This window comes from Carcharodon carcharias, chromosome 1 (genome assembly GCF_017639515.1).
Source record: "Carcharodon carcharias isolate sCarCar2 chromosome 1, sCarCar2.pri, whole genome shotgun sequence".
Classification (NCBI taxonomy): domain Eukaryota; kingdom Metazoa; phylum Chordata; class Chondrichthyes; order Lamniformes; family Lamnidae; genus Carcharodon; species Carcharodon carcharias.
The window spans coordinates 4908420-4930720 of record NC_054467.1 but is presented as its reverse complement, the minus strand read 5'-3'; the positions used below and the strand labels follow the sequence as shown (position 1 = coordinate 4930720).

The 22301-nt window shown below is 45.6% G+C and overlaps 1 protein-coding gene across 1 annotated transcript; it reads left to right on the top strand.

Moving 5' to 3' along the window:
• The first annotated feature begins 3750 nt into the window (after positions 1–3750).
• LOC121284226 (prostate androgen-regulated mucin-like protein 1 homolog) lies at positions 3751–21382 on the top strand. The gene is made up of 4 exons (XM_041199525.1): positions 3751–3881; positions 14078–15085; positions 17215–17293; positions 17756–21382. Exons 1-4 carry the CDS (start codon positions 3839–3841, stop codon positions 17838–17840), a joined length of 1215 nt encoding a protein of 404 aa, XP_041055459.1. The 5' UTR covers positions 3751–3838; the 3' UTR covers positions 17841–21382.
• The last annotated feature ends 919 nt before the right edge of the window (positions 21383–22301 follow it).

Here is a 22301-nt window from a genome sequence, read left to right as displayed (position 1 = left end):
TGCATTTAGATTATAAAGTTTTAGAATAATGTCCTTGCTACTTGATATCTCTATTTATGAAGCCAAGGATACTGTATATTACTTTAAATAACTTTATCAATTTGCTCTGTCATCTTCTGTGTACATTCACCCCCAGCTCTCTCTGTTCCTTCATCTCCTCATTTTTACATCCAAAATGTGTCACATTGCACTTTGCTGCCTTAATATTTACCTGCCAGGTGGCTGTCCATTTCAGCAATCTGCCCTCCTGAAGCCAGTTATCATCCTCCTTTTTGTTTATTATATTTCCAACCTTTATGTCAGCTGCAAACTTTGAAATTGTTCCCTTTGTACCCAAGTCCAGTTTGTAAAGTACAGCGAGGTCCTAATACCCACTCCTGGGGCACAGTGTCACCTGAGAAACAACTGTTCACCCATTGCTTCTAACAGCAAATTCTTGTCCATGTTTTCAGTCCTCTCCTTATCTCTGTAATCTCTCCCAACCCAACAACACTCTGAGATCTCTGTGCTCCTCCAATTCTGGTCTCTTTTGTATACCCGATTTTAATCGCTCCACCATTGGCGACCGCCTTGGCCCTAAGCTTTGAAATTCCCCCCACAAACCTTTCCATCTCTCTCTCCCCCATTAAGACACTTTTTAAAACTCTCTCTTTGACCAAGCTTTGTTGTCCTGTCCTGATATCTTTCTTACGTGATTCAGTGTCAACCTTTGCTTCAGAACACTCCTCTGAAGCACCTTGGGGCATTTTGATACTTTCTTTTATTCATTCATGGGATGTGGGATCGTTGGCTAGGCCAGTATTTATTTTCCATCCCTAATTGCCCCTTGAGAAGGTGGCAGTGAGCTTCTGTCTTGACCTGCTGCAGTCCATGTGGTGTAGGTACACCCACCGTGCTGTTAGGGAGGGAGTTCCAGGATTTTGACCCAGTGACAGTGAAGGAACGGTGATATATTTCCAAGTCAGGATGGTGAGTGACTTGGAGGGGAACTTCCAGGTGGTGGTGTTCCCAACTATCTGCTGGCCTTGTCCTTCTAGATGCTAATGGTCGTGGGTTTGGAAGGTGCTGTCAAAGGAGCCTCAACATAAGTAGAGATGAGCTACCTAGAGCTCAAGCAGCTAGAACATTTCTCAGCTGTGGTTCAGTTGCTACCACTCAGTTTTGGATTCAAGCCCTGTGCCAGGACTGAGGGAGTGTTACACTGTCAAAGGGTCAGTACTGAGGGAGTGCTGCACTGTCACAGGGTCAGTACCGAGGGAGCGCTGCACTGTCAGAGGGTCAGTACTGAGGGAGCGCTGCACTGTCAGAGGGTCAGTACTGAGGGAGTGCTGCACTGTCGGAGGGTCAGTACTGAGGGAGCACTGTGCTGTTGGAGAGTGGGTAATGAGGGAGTGCTGCACTGTCAGAGGGTCAGTACTGAAGGAGTGCTGCACTGTCAGAGGGTCAGTACTGAGGGATTGCTGCACTGCCAGAGGGTCAGTACTGAGGGAGTGCTGCACTGTCAGAGGGTCAGTACTGAGGGAGCACTGCTCTGTTGGAGAGTGGGTAATGAGGGAGTGCTGCACTGTCAGAGGGTCAGTACTGAAGGAGTGCTGCACTGTCAGAGGGTCAGTACTGAGGGAGTGCTGCACTGTCAGAGGGTCAGTACTGAGGGAGCACTGCTCTGTTGGAGAGTGGGTAATGAGGGAGTGCTGCACTGTCAGAGGGTCAGTACTGAAGGAGTGCTGCACTGTCAGAGGGTCAGTACTGAGGGAGTGCTGCACTGTCAGAGGGTCAGTACTGAGGGAGTGCTGCACTGTCAGAGGGTCAGTACTGAGGGAGTGCTGCACTGTCAGAGGGTCAGTACTGAAGGAGTGCTGCACTGTCAGAGGGTCAGTACTGAGGGAGTGCTGCACTGTCGGAGGGTCAGTACTGAGGGAGCACTGTGCTGTTGGAGAGTGGGTAATGAGGGAGTGCTGCACTGTCAGAGGGTCAGTACTGAAGGAGTGCTGCACTGTCAGAGGGTCAGTACTGAGGGATTGCTGCACTGCCAGAGGGTCAGTACTGAGGGAGTGCTGCACTGTCAGAGGGTCAGTACTGAGGGAGTGCTGACTGTCAGAGGGTCAGTACTGAGGGAGCACTGCTCTGTTGGAGAGTGGGTAATGAGGGAGTGCTGCACTGTCAGAGGGTCAGTACTGAAGGAGTGCTGCACTGTCAGAGGGTCAGTACTGAGGGATTGCTGCACTGTCAGAGGGTCAGTACTGAGGGAGTGCTGCACTGTCGGAGGGTCAGTACTGAGGGAGTGCTGCACTGTCAGAGGGTCAGTACTGAGGGAGTGCTGCACTGTCAGAGGGTCAGTACTGAGGGAGCACTGCTCTGTTGGAGAGTGGGTAATGAGGGAGTGCTGCACTGTCAGAGGGGGCTGTCTTTTGGGTGATGTGTTAATGTGAGGCTTGGTAAACCCTGTCAAGTGGATGTAAAAGAGCCTGTGTCACCGTTTTGAAGACAAACTGGAACCGGGAAACCCGAAGCAATATTTATCCCTCAAACAACAACACAAAAATAGATCAACTGGTTACAATCACATTGATTTTGTGGGATCTTGCTGTGTGTAACTTGGCTGCAGCGTTTTCCACAACAGTCTCTACACTTCAAAAAGGACCTCACCGGCTGTAAATAATTTCGGGACATCCTGGTGTGGTGAATGGCGCTATTTAAATGCAAGTTCTTTTTCAAATCGTACATTTTCTAAATTCACTTAATGTTTGGTGTAATTCCCTGTAAAACGCCAGTATTTGTGATTAATTCTAAGCTCGGACAATATCACAGCGATTCCTTTAACCATGTTACAATTCTCCCAATTGACTCCCAATTCTCAAGTTGTTCCTGACACTCGGTTTGAGATGATTCAGTGCGCAGCTCATAGTGAACATTGCGCAGATCCTACAGCACAGAGCGGAGTGAGCGAGAGAGAGAGAGTGGACCCAGAGACATACTCCGGATCCCAGAGAAACACCGGATCCCAGAGAAACACCGGATCCTAGAGACACACCGGATCCCAGAGACACACTCCGGATCCCAGAGGCACACTCCGGATCCCAGAGACACCCCGGATCCCAGAGAAACACCGGATCCCAGAGAAGACATACTCCGGATCCCAGAGACACTCTCCGGATCCCAGAGGCACACTCCGGATCCCAAAGGCACACTCCGGATCCCAGAGAAACACCGGATCCCAGAGACATACTCCGGATCCCAAAGGCACACTCCGGATCCCAGAGAAACACCGGATCCCAGAGGCACACTCCGGATCCCAGAAAAGCAACAGGTCACAATCCGGATCCCAACTCAAATCCCAGAGGCAGCCACACGGCGGATCCCAGTACTCCTGATCCCAGAGACACGCTCCGGATCCCAGAAAAGCAACAGGTCACAATCGGGATCCCAACTCAAACCCCAGAAGCGGTCACACAGCGGATCCCAACGCTCTGGATCCCAGATCACCGGGGATCAGCAGAACCGGAATCCAGCTCAACATCGGACCCCGACAGGGCGGCACAGTCACCAAGAGGATCCCACCAGACCAGGATCCCAGCAGGAATCTAACTCCGAGAGCAGAACTGCAGGGACATATACTCCGGATTGTAATTGGGGGGGGGGGATTGTAGTAAAACGGCGAGTGTCTCCGGATTGGAACAGGGCTCAACTGCGCCAGCTTCCCTACTCCGGCTTTCCATTGCACACTCCCGGGTCAGAGAGCTTTCCCCCTCTCTCTCTCTCTCAGTGACTCCAACACTCCGCCCTTACTTCCTGAGCTCCCCCTCCGTCCGCCACTCCATCGCCACTGGCTCCCGCCGCAATGCTCTGGAATTTTGCATTGGCTGCATTGGTACTGAGTGCAGGTGAGTTGTTGTATGAACTGTCACAGTCCAGCTGGTCAGGTGAGTTGTTGTATGAACTGTCACAGTCCCGCTGGTCAGACACAGTCAGCTACAGGACAAAGAAACGTGTCTGAAGGGTAAATTGAATGAGTTCCCATTGTGGGTGGCCATAGGTAGTACTCAGATGGACACAGGGTAGCTGGGGTTAGGGGTATCTGGATGACCATATATGATGTTTAGTGGATATGGGGTATCTAATGGAGAAAGAGGAAAGCTTGAAGGCGCTAAACACCTCCGGCCACAACACTCCAGAGATCTGTCCTCCTCCAAATCTTGAACATGCCCGATTTTAATTACTCCACCATTGCTGGCCTTCCCTTCAGCTCCCTTCACCCTAATACTCTGGAGTTCCCATCCTAAACACCTCCGCCTCTCTCCTCCTTTGACACCTTCTTTAAAACCTACCTCTTTGACCAAGTTTTAGGTCCTAATATCTCCCCGTGTGACTCAGTGTTACATTGTGCCCTATAATCACTCCTGTGAAGCACCTTGCAAATTGCAGGCATTATGTAAATGTAAGTTGTTTTTAAGGACCCAGCTCTAAATGAAATTATACTTTACCTTACCGTAAGATTGGCATTGTTAGTTTGTCTTAATAGTTTAAGTCAGTAAGTGCAGCATAATTATAGTTACAAACTCATTGTAATGAAATAAGAGTGGTGATTGTTAGTTACCATGGTTGTAGCTCTTCTGACACTTTGTCAGAAATGGTAACGTTAAACAAAAAGGCATAAATACTGCAGATGCTGGAAATCGGAAATAAAAACAGAAAATGCTGGTAACACTCAGCAGGTCCGGCAGCATCTGTGGAGAGGGAAACCAGGTTAACATTTCAGGTCGCTGATCTTTCATCAAAGGGAGTTAAGAGTCTAGAGAATTCATATTTCCCTCACTATTAAGTTTGTAATTTGTCAATGTTTTAGATTCAACAGCTGGGAATCTCTGATATTTGATAACACACACGTTCACTGTCTGATGGTGAATGTGGCAGACTAGATATCTAAGTATTACAGATGTTCATATCCATGTTATCAACTATAAACCTCAACTGTCACTGCTTTATCTACGACTTGCCCGATAAACAGAGACACACTACTCATTGAATAGCGTTTAATGAAAGAAAGAATTTGCATTTATGAAGCATCTTTCATGACCTCAGGATGTCCCAATGTGCTTTAGAACCAGTGAGGTATTCTTTGAGATAAAAATGGAAAATGCTGGAAAACCTCAGCCAGCATCCCTGGGCAGAGGAACAGCGTCTGGGCCAGATTTCACTAACGAGGCAGGAAGGTGGAGTTGGGAAATTTCCAAACCCGGGAAACCTGTTTCCTTTAAAAGGCTCCCTGCCCTCTATGTTTTCACTCTGGGAGGCAGGGCTGGGGTGAATGGGTCTGACGCCTCCAGAGGTTGGTCAGTGGTGGTCATAGAGGTGGCTAAGGGCTGAGGTGGCCTGGTTAAGAGACTCTCAGGGGCTTCAGCCCAGTTGTATTAAAAGCGTTGTGGCCATATAGCCCTCAACCCTCACACCTAACCATTGACCAGAAACTGAACTGGACCAGCCATATAAATACTGTGGCTACAACAGCAGGTAAGAGACTAGGAATCCCACGGCAAGTAACTCACCTCCTGACTCCCCAAAGCCTGTCCACCATCTACAAGGCACAAGTCAGGAGTGTGATGGAATACTCTCCACTTGCCTGGATGAGTGCAGCTCCCACAAGACTCAAGAAGTTCGACACCATCCAGGACAAGGCAGCCCACTTGATTGGGATCCCAACCACAAACATTCACTCCCTTCACCACCGACGCACAGTAGCAGCAGTGTGTACCCATCTACAAGATGCACTGCAGGAATTCACCAAGGCTCCCTAGGCAGCACCTTTCAAACTCACATCCGCCGCCACCTACAAGGATAAGGGCAGCAGATAGATGGGAACACCACCATCTGGAAGTTCCCCTCCAAGTCACTCGCCATCCTGACTTGGAAATATATCACCGTTCCTTCACTGTTGCTGGGTCAAAATCCTGGAACCCCCACCCTAACAGCACTGTGGATGTACATACACCACATGGGCTGCAGCAGTTCAAGAAGGTAGCTCACCACTACCTTCTCAAGAGCAAGTAGGGATGGGCAATAAATGCTGGCCCAGCCAGTGATGCGCATATCCCGTGAATGAATAAAAAAAAATCCCTCACCTCCACACCCACCCTACATGCCACTTCCATGCTCTCACTACACCCTCCATTTCTCCTCCTACCTCCATACTCCCCATGCCTACTCCAAGCTCTCTAATACCCTCATGCCCTCTTCATTCTTCCCATGTGTCCTCCATTGTCACTCACCCATTATCCACTATAGGCAGACCTCAGGAACCGTAAGGAAATAAAAAAAGATAAACTTCTAACAACCTAATAGATGTCTCACTCAAACACATTTTGATACTGAGAAAAACTCTCATTCATGAAACCCATTCAAAAAATGTAAACCCCCTCAACTGGGCTATCTGTTGTAAAAGCAAACAAATAGCTATTTTACCCACCGCATCAAAGCTGCCTAATCCTTTAATAATCTCTTAAAACCGCCAATCAAAATGTCTAATTTTATACAGCCTATTGCTAGATCGGTGGTTCTGGAACTTTTGAAACTCAGCCAAACATTCAAAGCATGTTCAGCTTTAATAACAAATCTTGGGAAACGTAAACAATGGAGTCTATTGAAATCACATAAACAGATGGCGAGTGTTTTTTTCTGAGCCACACCAGATGGACTGTTAATCAAAGCACTCCAGCAGCCAGTGTCTATTTTTACTCTTGAAAGTTGCAGACATTTTTTTTTCAATTTTAAAGGACTGGGGATTTAAATCACTTCAGATTAAGACACTTAAACAAGACTTTAAATCCTCCCATCACAAGCAACTATGCGTCTTGCATAAATTTGTGGTTCTACAAGGCCCTTGCCCTGCTGCCAGAAATAGTATCTGCTGGAAATGGAAGGGTGTGGGGGGATGGGGTGGGGGGTGGGGGGGGGGGGGCGGTGTGTGGGGTGGTGGTGGTGGGGGGCTGGTGGTGGTTGGGGGGCACGGTTCTTACACTTCTGGATCCCACCCACTATTTTTTAAAAGTCTGCCAAGGCATCCCTACTTGACCAACATCCGGCCTAACATTTCAGGTCTGTGATCTTTTTGAAGTGCAGTCACTGTTGTAATGTGGAAATTGCTGCTGCCAGTTTGCACACAGAAAGCTCCCACAATAACATTGTGCTAATAGTAGGTAACCTGTTCCTTGGGGAATAAGTGTTGTTTATCTCCCCCGTTCTTTTTGGGAAGTGCTGTGTGAACTTTAACACCCACCTGAGAGGCAGAAGGTCTCAGTTTAACACCTCATCCAAAAGACAGCACCTCTGACAGTGTAGTGTTCCCTCAGTAGGAGGCACTGGCTAGACTTTTGTGCTTATGTCTCTGCAGTGTAACTTGAACCTGCAAGCCTTCTGACTCAGAAGTGAGAGTGCAACCGACTGAGCCACAGTTGTACCAGACATAGACCAGCTCCCTGAAAGGTTTTGGGGTTCTCAAAACTGAAACTGAACTGGACCAGCCATACAAATACTGTGGCTACAAGAGCAGGTCAGCGGCTAGGAATTCTGCAGTGAGTAACTCACCTCCTGACTCTGCAAAGCCCGTCCACCATCTACAAGGCACAAGTGTTATGGAATAATCCTCACTTGCCTGGATGAGTGCAGCTCCCACAACACTCAAGAAGCAAGAGTCTAGGACAAAGTAGCCTGCTTGATTGGCACCCCATCCACAAACATTCACCCCCTCCACCACTGTTGCACAGTAGCAGCAGTGTGTACCATCTACAAGATGCACTGGTTTGATAACACTCCTGTGAAGCATTTGGGACCTTTTATTAAGTTATCAATGCTATAAGAAAGACAGTTGTTGTTGCATGGCTTATATTTCTGAAGTATGGGAGAGTTATAGCTGTGGAATCCTCATTATTTCCTTTAAAAGGAGACATTTTTTTGTTGAAATCTTTTGTCTTGCACTCATCAGGACGATTCGCAAGAATACCAAGTGTAAAGGGAACAACAATTTCTACTGTATTAGAAGAGAGTGCTCATTGGTTGGCAAGTAGACCCTGATTGGTAGAGGTGTTGCCATGGAGAATGCACCAGTTGATGGTGATTGACAGTTAACTGCCAAACACTCTTTGAAATTTAAACCAGGCGGCTTGACTCTGATTGGATCAAGCATCAAGTTTGCATGGTGAGCAAATGGCTCAGGCCTTATATACAAGGTTGCCACTAAGGCTAATCTTATAGCATTGAAACAGTAAGAGTCTCAATGCGTATATTGACCAGTGGAGGTAGGCTTGCAGTAGACCATGGTCTAGAACCCCCTGGAAGATCTTTCAACTAGTATGTCAAGGAAAGGGAGTTCATTTGACTGCCCCATTTCATAAGTGAATTTGAGTGCAGGATGGAGCCCACTAAGACATGTAAGGAAATTGTTATATGCAGGTGCAGATTTAAAAAAAGCAAATATATCATCCACATATCGGAAATATGCAAGAGGTAGGGGATTGAGCATCATTCAGTCAAAGACACGCTTCTCGTAAATAGGGCCTGAGCTATTTGCTATTTGCAATCTTGTTGCTTAAATAGGGGCATCAAAGACATCATGCAGGATAATGGCTGTCCTGGGCAGATCATTTCACACTGCATATCGTGCAAACTCATGAGCGGGCCTAAGGCTGTCACTTTCGGCCCTGAAAAGAGCCCAGTCCAGCTCAGATTACCCCGGAAGTGCAAGGTATCTCAAAAATTTGAGCAACAGGTGAAGCTAGCTGTTTCACACTGCTACTATGCAATAGCAACATGAGTGTTATTTGTCACTAACAGTATGCTGCCATCAAGCCAAAAACATGGTCTGTCTATCGCACAAATGGGTAAATGGGCAATGAATTTCAGTGCCAGTGTAATGCTAGTTATTTAGGCTATACATCCCAAAGACTGGCAAGTTGTATCAAACAGCATGTCCCAGCCACTGTTCACAATGAGCAGGGTACAGACTGTACCCAACCAGCCCGTGCTTGCAAAACTCAAAACACTGTGTCCAACATTAGATGTGATTCCGTGATTGGACAACATTTGCTAAATAATCCTTAATGTGCCAAGAACTACACTGACAACCAATTTAAGATTGTCTCTCAGGCTCACAGTGTGGCACATTTGCATGTACTGGAAGCTACATATATTAATACATAAAGACCTGTTCTTTGCAGACAGAAAGTACATATACACACATTGCACCTGTTTCAGCTAAACAAACTGAACAAAATAAGTGACAGCCATTCAGCTGAATAAAAGAAGTGACAGCCATTCAGTGGTTCATTCCCCAGGGCAATGTCTCGACCAATCAGAGTCAAGCTGCCTGGTTTAAATTTCAAATAATGCTTAGCAGTTAACTGTTAATCACTATCAACTGTTGCATTCTTCTCTATACAGTGCCTCTACCAGTCAGAGTTCATTTGCCAACCAATCAGCACTCTCTTCTCATATAGTATAAATTGTTGGACCCTTTTTATTTGGTATTTTTACGAATTGTCCTGATGAGTGCAAGACAAAAAGCTTTGACGAAAAACATCTCTTCTCTTCAACAATACTCAAGTTCTGTACTACCAAATGACTCTTGTTGGTTTTGTTAGAGATCACTGATGGTCTCCATTGTGGTTTGTGCTGATGTAGCAGTTCTGCTGCACACGTTTCTGCAGGATGTGCACAAGGAACTTTCTGGATTTAGTATTTAGCCTTGGTATAACGCAGCTTTTGCAAGTCACCCCAGGCCTAGGTAACGAGCCAAGGGGAGCAGCAGAACCAGTGAATTTTCAGTAGCGATGGTGGAAGAACAAGAACCTCAAGGGATAACCGCTACTTACAGGCAGAGGATCCTTTGGGAAAAGGAATTGTGCTTCCTTAACAGCCCATGTGGGGAAGGCAATGGAACCCACCTCATATATTCTTTTCTTGAATCAAATTGCTCATTGAAATTGAAAATGGGAGGTTCCTTCAAGCAATCGAAGAGGAAAGTGCATGACTGCGAGGTGTGGAGAGGTGACAGAAGGGCCTGACCTTAGGTAGATCACTGCCTTTATAATGCAGTGTCCTGCCTGCTCCTGTGGTGAGCAGGAAATTTAGCCACCCACTTCCTGAGTCACAGATGCTCTTTAATCTGGATTCTGGATCCTCTGCCAGGTTCTCCAGGTAATGTTTCTGTTTCCTTGTTCCGATGTGAATATAAAATCAATTGGGTTAACCATGTGGAATTTGTAGATAAGCACTAAAAAGTGTGGTGTTTAGTTTTAGTACATTTTGTATTTTATTTAACCTAGGGGACAGTAGCACAGTGGTTATGTTACTGGACTAATGATCTGGAGACATGAGTTGAATGCCCCCAGAGCCAATGGAGAATTTAAATCTAATTAATTAAATAAATTGGGTATAAAAAGCTAGCACCAATAATGGTGACTGTGAAACTACTGCAAAATTCAAACAGCACCAATCAGTGAATAAGAAATAGAGCTGTTAATTGCATTGAAATGCCTATGAATTATGAGCTAAACTTTCCACAATTCAGCAAGACACATCTAGCAGCTAACTCACTGAAGCAAGCAGTTAAAAAGTTATCACAGGCATTCCTAGGTTCAATCACATCAGTTAATTCAAATTTGCTAATTTTATTGATGTTTCTTTACCTCGATGACTAAGCAGAATTTGCAAATTTCTGAAACTTAAAGTATAAAACTTATGTATTACATGTGAGTAATGATGACCGCAAAATTACCAGATTGCTGCAAATCCTATCCGGTTCACTAATGTCCTTTAGGGAAGGAAATCTGCCATTTTTACCCAGTTTGGCCTACATGTGACTCCAGATCCTCAACAATGTGATTGACTCTTAAGTACCCTCTGAGATGGCTGAGCAAACCATTCAGTTAGCCAGAGGGTGGCTCATCTCCACCTTCGCAAGGACAAGTAGGGACGGGCAATAAATACTGATGTTGTCAGCGATGCCCACATCGTGTGAATGAACAAAAAATAAACAGCTGTCTCCTCATAATGTTGGAGTCCTGGAAACATACTGATCAAACTGTATCTCTATTGGTCATTTTGTTCACTTGCTGTGAAATAAAGAAGCTTCATGAGTTGGATCAAACTTTGCCACAAGGTCTGTTTGTTCCGGTTTTATTTGGAGAACTTTGCAGGTGTACTTGTGTGAAAAGGTGAATATTCAGCTGGTGTAACATGTGGGTGTCATGCTAAATAGACAGCAAATAGTAGGAACTCCTCAAAAACGCCATAGTGAATAAGATAACTCAATAAAATGTGCAAGTTTTGTATTTAAAGTTTAAAAAAACAAGTTTCATAAATTTACAAATTTTGCTTAGTCATTCGGGTAAAGAAACATCAACGTAATTAGTAAGTTTGATTTAACTGATGTTATTGGATTATTGAACTTTGGAATGCCTGTGATAACATTTTAGCTGTTTACGTCAGTGAATTAGCTTTGTAGGTAGTTACAGCTTACATGTGTCTTAACCACGTGTTTGTCTTGATGAATGATGGAAAAACTAGCTCACAATATCCAAGCATTTCAGTGCAATTAACGGCCATATTTCTTATGCACTGATAAGTGCTGTTTGAATTTTGTGTGTTGGTGGGGGGGGTGGTTTTGGAAAGGGCTGTTCTTAATTCTGTTGTCTCATTGGTGGATGAATCCTAAATAGGAATGCTTAGGCCTGTTAGTATGCACTACTTGAAATCTATGTGTGGAATAGGGAAGCATCAATTTAAACTATACACAACCCTTGAGTCTCCTTGGGATCCATGTGCTTTACTTCTTTGTAGTTAGTTTTACCTGCCTTACACAGGGGAGCTACATTAATGATAGGATCATGCAGCAGCAAAGGAGGCCATTTGGCCCATCGTGCCTGTGCCAACACCGTGAAAGAGCTATCCAATTAGTCGCACACACCAGGCTCTTTCACCATAGCCCTGCATTTCATTTCCTTTTCAAATACTTATCCAATTCCTTTTGGAAGGTTAATACTGAACTTGCTTCCAACACCCTTTCAGGCAGCACATTCCAGGGTGTGAATTTTACACTCCCCCACCAACGGGTTTTCAGGCGGCAGGGGAGGAGGGGGGGTGCGGGGGGGCGGTGGGGGGGGGCGGGGTGGGGGGGGTCGGGGGGGGGGGGTGGGTTGGGGTGGGGGGGCAGCATGAAATTGAAGGGACGTAATTCCCTCTGGGTTCCTGCCAGCCACAGCCATGCAGTGATTTTACACTGGGACAGGCAATGCCTCGGATGGGGAGATTGCCCTTGCCCCAACTGAGGTATTTAAGTGGCGGTTTAAGGGCCCTTTCCTGTCCAGCCTCAATTTTTAGACTGGCGGGAGGATTGAAATGGCATAAGGGAAGGGTGAAATTAAAAGAGTTAGACCGTGGGCAGGAAGGTGGGAGGGGGGTGGGAGGTGGGGCGGGGTGGGGTGGTGAGGCGGGTGAATGGGGGTGTTGGTGGGAGGGTGGTGGGAGGGGGTGGGTGGTGGTTGGTGGCAGGGGGGTTTGGTGGGAGGGGGGTTTGGTGGGAGGAGGGTGGTGAGGAGGGTGAGTGGGGGGGTTGGTGGGAGGAGGGTGGTGGGAGGGGGTGGGTGGTGGTTGGTGGGAGGGGTGTTTGGTGGGAGGAGGGTGGTGGGAGGGGGTGGGTGGTGGTTGGTGGGAGGGGTGTTTGGTGGGAGGAGGGTGGTGGGAGGGTGTGGGTGGTGGTTGGTGGCAGGGGGGTTTGGTGGGAGGGGGGTTTGGTGGGAGGAGGGTGGTGAGGAGGGTGAGTGGGGGGGTTGGTGGGAGGAGGGTGGTGGGAGGGGGTGGGTGGTGGTTGGTGGGAGGGGTGTTTGGTGGGAGGAGGGTGGTGGGAGGGTGTGGGTGGTGGTTGGTGGCAGGGGGGTTTGGTGGGAGGGGGGTTTGGTGGGAGGAGGGTGGTGGGAGGGGGTGGGTGGTGGTTGGTGGCAGGGGGGTTTGGTGGGAGGGGGGTTTGGTGGGAGGAGGGTGGTGGGAGGAGTGGGTGGGGGTGTGGTGGGTGGTGGTTGGTGGGAGGAGGGTGGTGGGAGGGGGTGGGAGGGGGTGGGAGGAGGGTGAGTGGGGGGGTTGGTGGCAGGGGGGTTTGGTGGGAGGGGGGTTTGGTGGGAGGAGGGTGGTGGGAGGGTGTGGGTGGTGGTTGGTGGCAGGGGGGTTTGGTGGCAGGGGGGTTTGGTGGGAGGAGGGTGGTGGGAGGGTGAGTGGGGGGGTTGGTGGCAGGGGGGTTTGGTGGCAGGGGGGTTTGGTGGGAGGAGGGTGGTGGCATGGCACCTCCATCAGAAGCCCCCTTCTGAAGTCGGCCTTAAGGTCCATTGGCCTCCGGGCCCCCTTTGCATCCCCCCCTCCACCCCAGGCCTTCCCCACCCTCCCCGCCCTGGGACCCCTTTTACCTGGGCCTCCTCTCCCCGGACTTTGGCTCCAATGTCCTCCTGAAGCTCCTCTTCTGTCCACTGCAGAGCTGTTACTGCAGGAACTAGACAGCTCCCAGCCAATCAGATTGGCCAACAGTTCTCTAAAGCTGGACGTCCTCCCAAGTGAGAGGCAAAGTCCCTCTTGCTGCCCCTTAATGCTCATTCGAGTGTCAAGTGGCTGCAGGGAACTCAGAGTTGTCGGGGATGTGTTCCCTCCCCCCAACTCTTCAGATGGCAGAAAGTGAGACCCAGCCCTCTGAAAAATCCAGGCCCAGATTAGAACAACTCACTGTGTGAAATAAACTCTCCTCATACCCACCTCTGGTTCTTCTGCAATTACCTTAAATCTGAGTCTTCTGGTCACTGACTCTCCCGTCAGTGGAAACAGTTGTTCATTATTTACTCTATTAAAACTCCTCATCATTTTGAAAGACTCCATTTAATCTCCTCTTAACCTTCTCTGCTCTAAGGAGAACAATCCCAGCTTCTCCAGTCTTTCCTCTGACATTCCCTGTCCCAGTCTAGTAAATCTCCTCTGCACATTCTCTAAGAACAATAAATTATTTTCCAGGCTTTTCCTGTTCATCAGCTTTATTTTGTTTATTTTGCAGAATTGAGTGTTAAAATTTCAGCCCAAGAAAATGCAGCAGAAACATCGCCCAGTATTTTTGGATCAACAAATGATTTGGAAAAAAGTCCATTGAGCACCACTCAATCTAGGGCCCAAACGTCACTCACAACCAACACAGAATCAAGCACCAAAGAACTGACCAAAGTCACAACAACCATTCCAGCAGCCAATTCATCTCCAAACACCAAATCTAACCCTCCTGTTTCAGGGAGATCTGTACCAATGATCTCAATCTCTAATAAAAGCTTCGCATCAGTGACAACAAGTATAAGCACCACAGATGAAAATATAATATCTAATACAAAATCACAGCAATCATCTTCATTGGTAAGCCAGCCAACAGACACTATAAATACATTGCAGTCAACTTCAACTTTAGGTCAATCAACAAATAGCATTTCATCACTGTCCACATCAATCACAACCCAGATAACAGGTCAATCTGATGCAGAGTCAAATGCAACCACTACCCAACCATCAAGTATCTCACAGCCTACATCAACTTTAGCCCAGCCAACTCATACCAATGCAACAAATTCAAGTAATACTAGTACATTACAGTCAACTTCAACTTTAAACCAGTCAACAGATATCGGACCATCACCCTCAAGATCAACCCCAGCCCAAACAGCAAGTCAGTCCAGTACACAGTCAAGTTCAACCATAGCCCAAACCACAGCAACTCCAAGTTTATCAAGGTCATCCACCACTGTAAACCAACCAACAGATGTGACAACTGCACCATATGTAACTTCCACCATAACCCTGATGGAAAGCAGCACAACTGCATCAGAAACCACCTCTGTCACAAATGGGAAGACGACAATTGCTGCTGTCATGACCACTTTGTTTTCATTGTCAATGACAACACCATCAGCTTCACACAAACCAAGTTCGACAACCTCAGGAGAGACATCCAATATTGCAGCCCCTTCAACCCAGGCAATCACCATGAGAACTGAACAATCTGCAGACGGTTTGAGTGCAGGTGAGTGAGCACACTCTACTCCTTTCCATTCCCTCATGAACAGAAATGGATGATTAAGTTTTAGCCTAATCTTTATCGTAAAGCAATGTTGTTAATGTATTACAACCAAATATTCTGCAACTAAGGTTGCAGAATAGTACTGAAGACTTGTGCTCCAGAACTTGCTGCTCCCCTAGCCAAGCTGTTCCAGTACAGCTACAACACTGGCATCTACCCGGTTATGTGGAAAATTGCCCAGGTATGTCCTGTACACAAAAAAGCAGGACAAATCCAACCTGGCCAATTACCAGCCCCATCAGTCTACTCTCGATCATCAGTAAATCAATGGAAGGGATCATCAACAGTGCTGTCAAGCAGCACTTGCCTAGCAATAACCTGCTCACTGATGCCCAGTTTGGGTTCCACCAGGGCCACTCAGCTCCTGACCTCATTACTGCCTTGGTTCAAATGTGGACAAAAGATCTGAACTCCCAAGGTGAGGTGAGAATGACTGCCCTTGACATCAAGGCCACAATGTTCAGCACCATTTGCATCTCCTCAGATACTGAAGTAGTCCATGTCCAAATGCAGCCAGACCTGGACAAAATCCAGGCTTGGGCTGACAAGTGGCAAGCAACATTCATGCCGCACAAGTGCCAGGTAATGACTATCGCCCCTTGACGTTCAATGGCATTACCATCACTGAATCCCCCACTATCAACATCCTGGGGGTTACCATTGACCAGAAATTGAACTGAACTAGCAATATAAATACTGTGGCTACATGAGCAGGTCAGAGGCTAGGAATCCTGCAGTGAGTAACTCACCTCCTGACTCCCCAAAGCCTGCCCACAATCAAAAGACACAAGTCAGGAGTGTGATGGAATACTCCCCACTTGCCTGGATGAGTGCAGCTCCCACAACACTCAAAAAGCTTGAAACCTTCCAGGACAAAGCAGCCCACTTGATTGGCACCACATCCATAAACATTCACCCCCTCCACCACCAACGCACAGTAGTAGCAGTGTGTCTACCATCTACAAGATGGACTACAGGAACTCACCAAGGCTTCTTCGAGAGCACCTTCCAAACCCACGACCACTACCATCTAGAAGGACAAGAGCAGCAGATAGATGGGAACACCACCACCTGGAAGTTCCCCTCCAAGTCACTCACCATCCTGACTTGGAAATATATCACCGTTCCTTCACTGTTGCTGGGTCAAAATCCTGGAACTCCCTCCCTAACAGCACTGTGGGTGTACCTACATCACATGGACTGCAGCGATTCAAGAAGGCAGCTCACCACCACCTTCTCAAGGGCAACTAGGGATGGGCAATAAACACTGACCCAGCCAGTGACACCCACATCCCGTGAACGAATAATAAAAAAAAGCATAGACACACATAGAATGTTCAGCAGAGAAACAGGCCATGCAGCTGTATTCATATGCCATAGGAGCATCCTCCCACTCTATTTACTTATCTCAACCTATCAGGAAATCCGTCTATTCTGTTCTCCATCTTCTGTTTGTCTTGCTTCCCCCTAAAGGTATCGATACTACTCACTATAATCAACCCATGTGATACTGAGTTCCACATTCTCCCCACTCTCTGGGTAAAGAAGTTTCTTCTGAACTCCCTATTGGATTATTAGTGACTATCTTATATCTAGTGACTCTCCCACATGTGAATTCATCTTCTCTACATCTACCCTTTCAAACCCCTTCACAATTTTTAAGGCCTTGATCAGATCACTCCTCAGCCTTCTCTTTTCTGGAGAAAAGAGCCCCAGCTCATTCAATATTTCGTGAAAGTTATAACCTGTCATTTCTGGTTTCACCCTTACAAACCGGTTTTTGCACATCCTGCATCCCCCTCCATATCCTCTTTGTAATCTGGAGATCAGGCTGCAATCTGGAATGTACTTTCATATCCTAATTTTGAAAATGAATGCCTGGTCTTTTGTCACCCTGTAGGACTTTTACCATCTACATAGCCTGTTAGTATCTCAATGATTATTCTCTATTGCAAGCATTTCCAATTGTACTCTTTCCCTATGTAGATGTTGAGCAATTTCAGCTTTTTTGTCTTTTTTAAATTCAGCCTATGTCCCTCGTGGTCATACATGTTTTTCTTATCCATCACCAGGAAGCGTGGCAGCCATTTCTGTGGTGGTCATCATAGCTGTATTGGTACTATTCGGAGGAGTCGTATACTTTAATTTAAGGTAAGAGCTACATGAATTCTTTCTGTTACAGTTATGCAAGTATTGCAGTTGATTGTCAGTTTCTGTGTGTGTGTTAATGTTCCTGTCACATCCTTTGGGTTATTACATTTGATACCTTCTCTGGTTCAACACTGGAGAGAAGCTGGGATTGTTCCTTATAGAGTGGAGAAGGTCAAGTGGGGATTTGATAGAGGTGTTCAAAACACTGAAAGAGTTTTGACTGACAAATAAGGAGAAACTATTCCTGCCAGTAGGAGGGACATATACAAACTCTGCATGTAAGCAGAGTTATATCAACTGAAATTCTTGCCTTTAATAGGACAGACTCTTGGTAAAATGGTAACAACCTCTCATCACTTTGATTTATTTTTTTTAAATAGCCTGAAGTGTGCTTCGAAGATAATTTGAGAATATTTTTCAACTCAGATTGTCATCTCAAGAAATATTTTTCATTTATTGTAGGAATTCTGCATATGGACGATTGTTGGATGATCAGGACTATGGATCATGTGGGAACTACAATAACCCTCTGTATGACGATTCTTAAGAAGACAAATGGACTTTGAAGGCTTATTGATATTAGGCTATCAGCTGAAGGGTATTGAAGTCTCCTGTTTTTTAAAACATGGCCAAGCATAATCAAATTTCGTTCATTACTTCCCATTTATTGTACTCTGGTTTAAATTTATTCTTCTTCAGACCCAAACTCCCCACATTGTGTGAAATGACCTACCTGTCTGTGCAGAATCCTTACAAACATCGACACCCAAAGTCCCAAGTTGAGGCTGGGATTAGTGCTGGGGTGTTTCCATTGTCCCTCACTCCTTCATATAAACACCACCAAGAACCGAGACAGAATTTACTGCTACGTATGGAAGTATGATTCAGTGGGCTGACATGTTTTAAGTATTATTCTCATGAGAGTTCAATTCAATTTTAAATCCTGACGTTGATGTTGGTGATTGAGAAAGAAATTCAGAGAAGTGTGACTCCCAAATGCAATCACGGTTGAAGTTTTAGTTTTACTCCACGTATGTGTGTATGCCACAGGGTTATTCATATGTCAATATTACCTTTCCAGGAGTAATTTTGCAACAGCTCCCTTACCAGCCCAGAGCGTTGACAGAGATGAATGAGAGATGTAGTTCGAGCTTTAACATTACACCACCCTCACAGGTTCTCCCACCCGCGCTTACTGTTAGCAAGGATCCACACTGCCAGGGGAGCAACACCAAATCAGTCCTTTTCAATTTTTAAGCATCATTTTTATTTATACTTTCATGGGACATGGGCATCGCTGACTAGGCCAGCATTTACTGCCCATCCCTAATGGCCCTTGGGGAGGACTTGATTGTCTCGGCTATTTCAGTTAAGAGTCAACCACATTGCAGTGGATCTGGAGTCACATACAAGCCAAGCTGGGTAAGGATGGCAGATTTCCTTCCCCAAAGGACATTTAATTATTACCTCCAATGAAGCTGAGAATACCCCAGTGTTAAATTAATTTGATGCAACTATTGTATGAATCCAGCATGTGGAGTCAAATAATAATGGCAATTGTTGTCAAAGGGGACAGTCGCTCCTGGGAAGCGCTTTAAGTGACTTTTTGCTGGGTGACAGGTGCAACTTGCTGTAAAATGCCAGGCCCAATTTAAAGGGGTTGGTCATTTGGTGCAATTCATGTCACCCACGAAAGTGTGGATTTTTCTGGAGTATGTTGCTGGTAGGTCAGTCGAGTGGGGGGCTATCTTTAGACAATTGAATAGTAACTTGCAAATTCCAGCTGCAGTTCCCAAAAATACAAGTCCTTATGAGATACATCAGGGGCTGGGGATGGATGCTTTGAAAATAAATCTGTTACTGACGCAGCAGTTCAGATGACACACAATTTGCTGATGACGCTAAGTTATGTAACTAAGGGACACAGATAGCATTGGAGAGATTGAGGCTAACTGAGGAGAGGAGCAAAGTGAGAGGTTTTAAAATGGATAAATCCAAACATTGCAGAGATTGAAATGGAAAACATGGATTGGAATAACAATAGAAACAAATTTTTTTTAAATTATTAATCATTCTCTGAAAGTTTTTGCATGAAATGTGAAGGCGTTATATGAATCTGGGGTGATTGAGTATTGGGTACACCAGTCATCTCTCTCTAATGAGAGAGTAGCCTATGGTTAAAATTTGGCAAGAACATTTAGTTATAAATCCCAGCAAGCTATTTTGATCTTCATGGACTGTTATTGAGGTCAGTTTTTAGAAGTGGTATGGGGTGGGTGAGGTTGTGGTGGGAGTGGGGCTTGTTGTTTGTTTTGGGGAGGGGGGGATGCGTTGATGGAGTCTGGTGTGGGGGTGTGGTGAGGAATGTGAGAAGCTCTGCATCTCCCACTTTGCTGGTTAAAGGGCAAATAATGTAATAAACTTACCTGGGCCCTTGTGTCTGGCTTTGGTAGGCAAGTCTGGTGTATAGCCCTTAGTCCTGCAGTGAAAATGGAATTGTTGGGACTTTGGGATTGGAATTAACCCCCCGCTTCTCCAGCATGGGCCACTTCTTCATTCCTGACTTCAGGTCCTGTACGATGGTAGGACATAGGAATGAGCCATCTTAATCCCAGCCCTCCCTGCCTACACCAATTCTGCTGAATGGAGGAGACAAGTGGTGGGTTTATATACTCTCTTCGTAGCCTGAGATAGTCCAACTGATTTGTTAAATTGTTGATGAGTATTGAGAATATTGGCATAATGGCAATGTTTTGAAATGTGAAGTAATGGTGGATCTTAGGGTTATACAAGTTACAGAACTAAGGTGGGTGGATTGCTTTAAAATACAGGTCTGCCATGATCTAACTGAATGGTAGGATAGGCCAGAGGGCTGAATGGCCTCCCTCCTATTCACATAATTCTTTCTTCGATACAATCTGGACTTTTGCAGCATCATTAGGATAAATTCTGCAGAGGTTTATAATCTGGAAATTGTGAGAACAAAGTTTGAACCTTATGAAGTACAATGTTAGTTTTCACATGTTGCTGTGCATACTTAAATAATCTCATAACAAAAACAATTCTAATAGGAATTGGGAAGTGATGCTGAAACTACACTAAATGTTGATCACTAAATGGAATAGTGTCACATGACTGCAAGACAGGACAACACAATAAGGGAATTACTTTGTCAATCAAAGATGGATTGTAAGGGAACTAAGATGTCATTACTGATGCATTTAACAAGTTATAACTCCTGGTGTCATTCAAGCTGCACCTAGAAACAGATAATCTTGTCATTATCACAAAAGTCTAGGCTGACACTTCCAGAGCAGTACTGAGGGAGGGTCAGCACTGTGAGATCGTAGTCTTTTGGAGGTGCCATCTTTCAGATGAGATGCTAAACCGAGGCCCCACCTGGTCTCTCAGGTGGATATATACAATCCTGTGGCACTATTTTGAAGAAGAACAGGAGTGTTCTCCCTGGTGTCCTGGTCAATATTTATCCCTCAATCAACATCACATAATCAGCTTATCGGGTCATTATCACATTGTTGCTTGTGGGAGTGCTGTGTTTCCTACATTACTGAAGTATGTTATTGGCTGTAAAGCATTTTGGAAGCTGAAATGCTTTCTTCTATTGGAAAAATCAGCCTCTTGCAAAAAAAAAAACTCCAAAAAGAATGTGATGCCTAAAAAATGTTGAGTAATATTTGAACTACCAGCACACATTTATCACTGGGAATGCTGCAGCATGTATTGCGGCCATGAGTGTTTAATCCATGCTAATTTATTATTGATGAAGTGTATTGTAACTGGTATATATGAAATTATTTGCACTATGAACCAGAGTCTTTGTAAATTCTTGGTCTGGCCTTTGCAATTGTTCTGCAATGCCTTTCGTATTGAAGCATGTTAGTGCCAGGAGCAGAGAATCGAATGGTGTAAGCTGGATACCCTTTTGAATAATTTGTATCTTGCTCTCTGCCATTTGCGAACCATCAAATAACTTAGCAAGCAAGAACATGTAATGACAAATAATCAGCCCTAATTAATGGTGAAGCAGCTTATTAATTGATGGATTAATAATAAACTTCCTCTTGATGACTCTGCGTTATTGCCAATCCTTCACCAGGCAATTTTCAATTTTTAAGGAACCGAGGGAAAGGTCTTTCAGTTCCTCAATGAGCTCGATATTTAGGGAACAACTATAGGATAGGAAGCTTGTCCGCTGCCCAGTTGGCCCAGGTCATGTCTGGGCTCTTGATCATCTCCTCAGATAGTCATCAGGCTTTTTCATAAGCGAATGAGGGATCTAATAACCTTTCAGAGCAGGCACCAGGCAAACGCCAATCAATATTTTGGGTTCTTCCATGGTCCTAATTAAAAGGACCATTGAAGGCCACCAACAGAACAGCAGTTAGGGTAGAAGTTCATCGGGACCCACATTTCATGCTCAAATGGGCCTTTTCCCCTTTCATCACCTTGGGCCTGTCCTGCCATTGAATTAGACCATAGTTAATCTGCAGCTTAACTCCCTCAACTCGCCTTGGTTCTGTAATCCTGTTACATTACATTTACACTTTTTATTCTTTTCTTCAAGTTCTTGCATGTCTTCTCATACTGTGTCTCTCCATCAGGTTATGCAGATTATAGTATACGAGCAATGAGCTGTAGCCATGGTCAGATCAGTCATGACCTTAGTAGATGAGTGGAACTGGCTCCAAGAGTTGAATTTCTGTTCTGTTCTGTTCCTTTATCCCTTAGCCATTGCACAACTGAATTTTAATTCACTGAGTACGCACTCACTTTGACATCATTGCTCAATAAATACCCCATGTGTTGATCCCTTCAGCTTCATATCTCATCAACATCCAGAGGGAAGAACTTAAGAAAATTGGAATGACGTGGCCCCATAAATCTGCTCTGCCATTCGATAAGTTCATGGGTGATGATTCTACCTCAACTCCACTTACCTGCCCTATCCCCATCTCCCTCGATTCCCTTACTGACCAAAAAAAAAATG

Excerpts from the sequence above, each read along its gene's own strand:
- LOC121284226 (XM_041199525.1), top strand. The coding sequence starts at position 3,839 with ATGCTCTGGAATTTTGCATTGGCTGCATTGGTACTGAGTGCAG. Across the intron at positions 15,086-17,214 it reads TGCAGACGGTTTGAGTGCAG|GAAGCGTGGCAGCCATTTCT; the intron begins GTGAGTGAGCAC and ends ATCCATCACCAG. Across the intron at positions 17,294-17,755 it reads GTCGTATACTTTAATTTAAG|GAATTCTGCATATGGACGAT; the intron begins GTAAGAGCTACA and ends CATTTATTGTAG.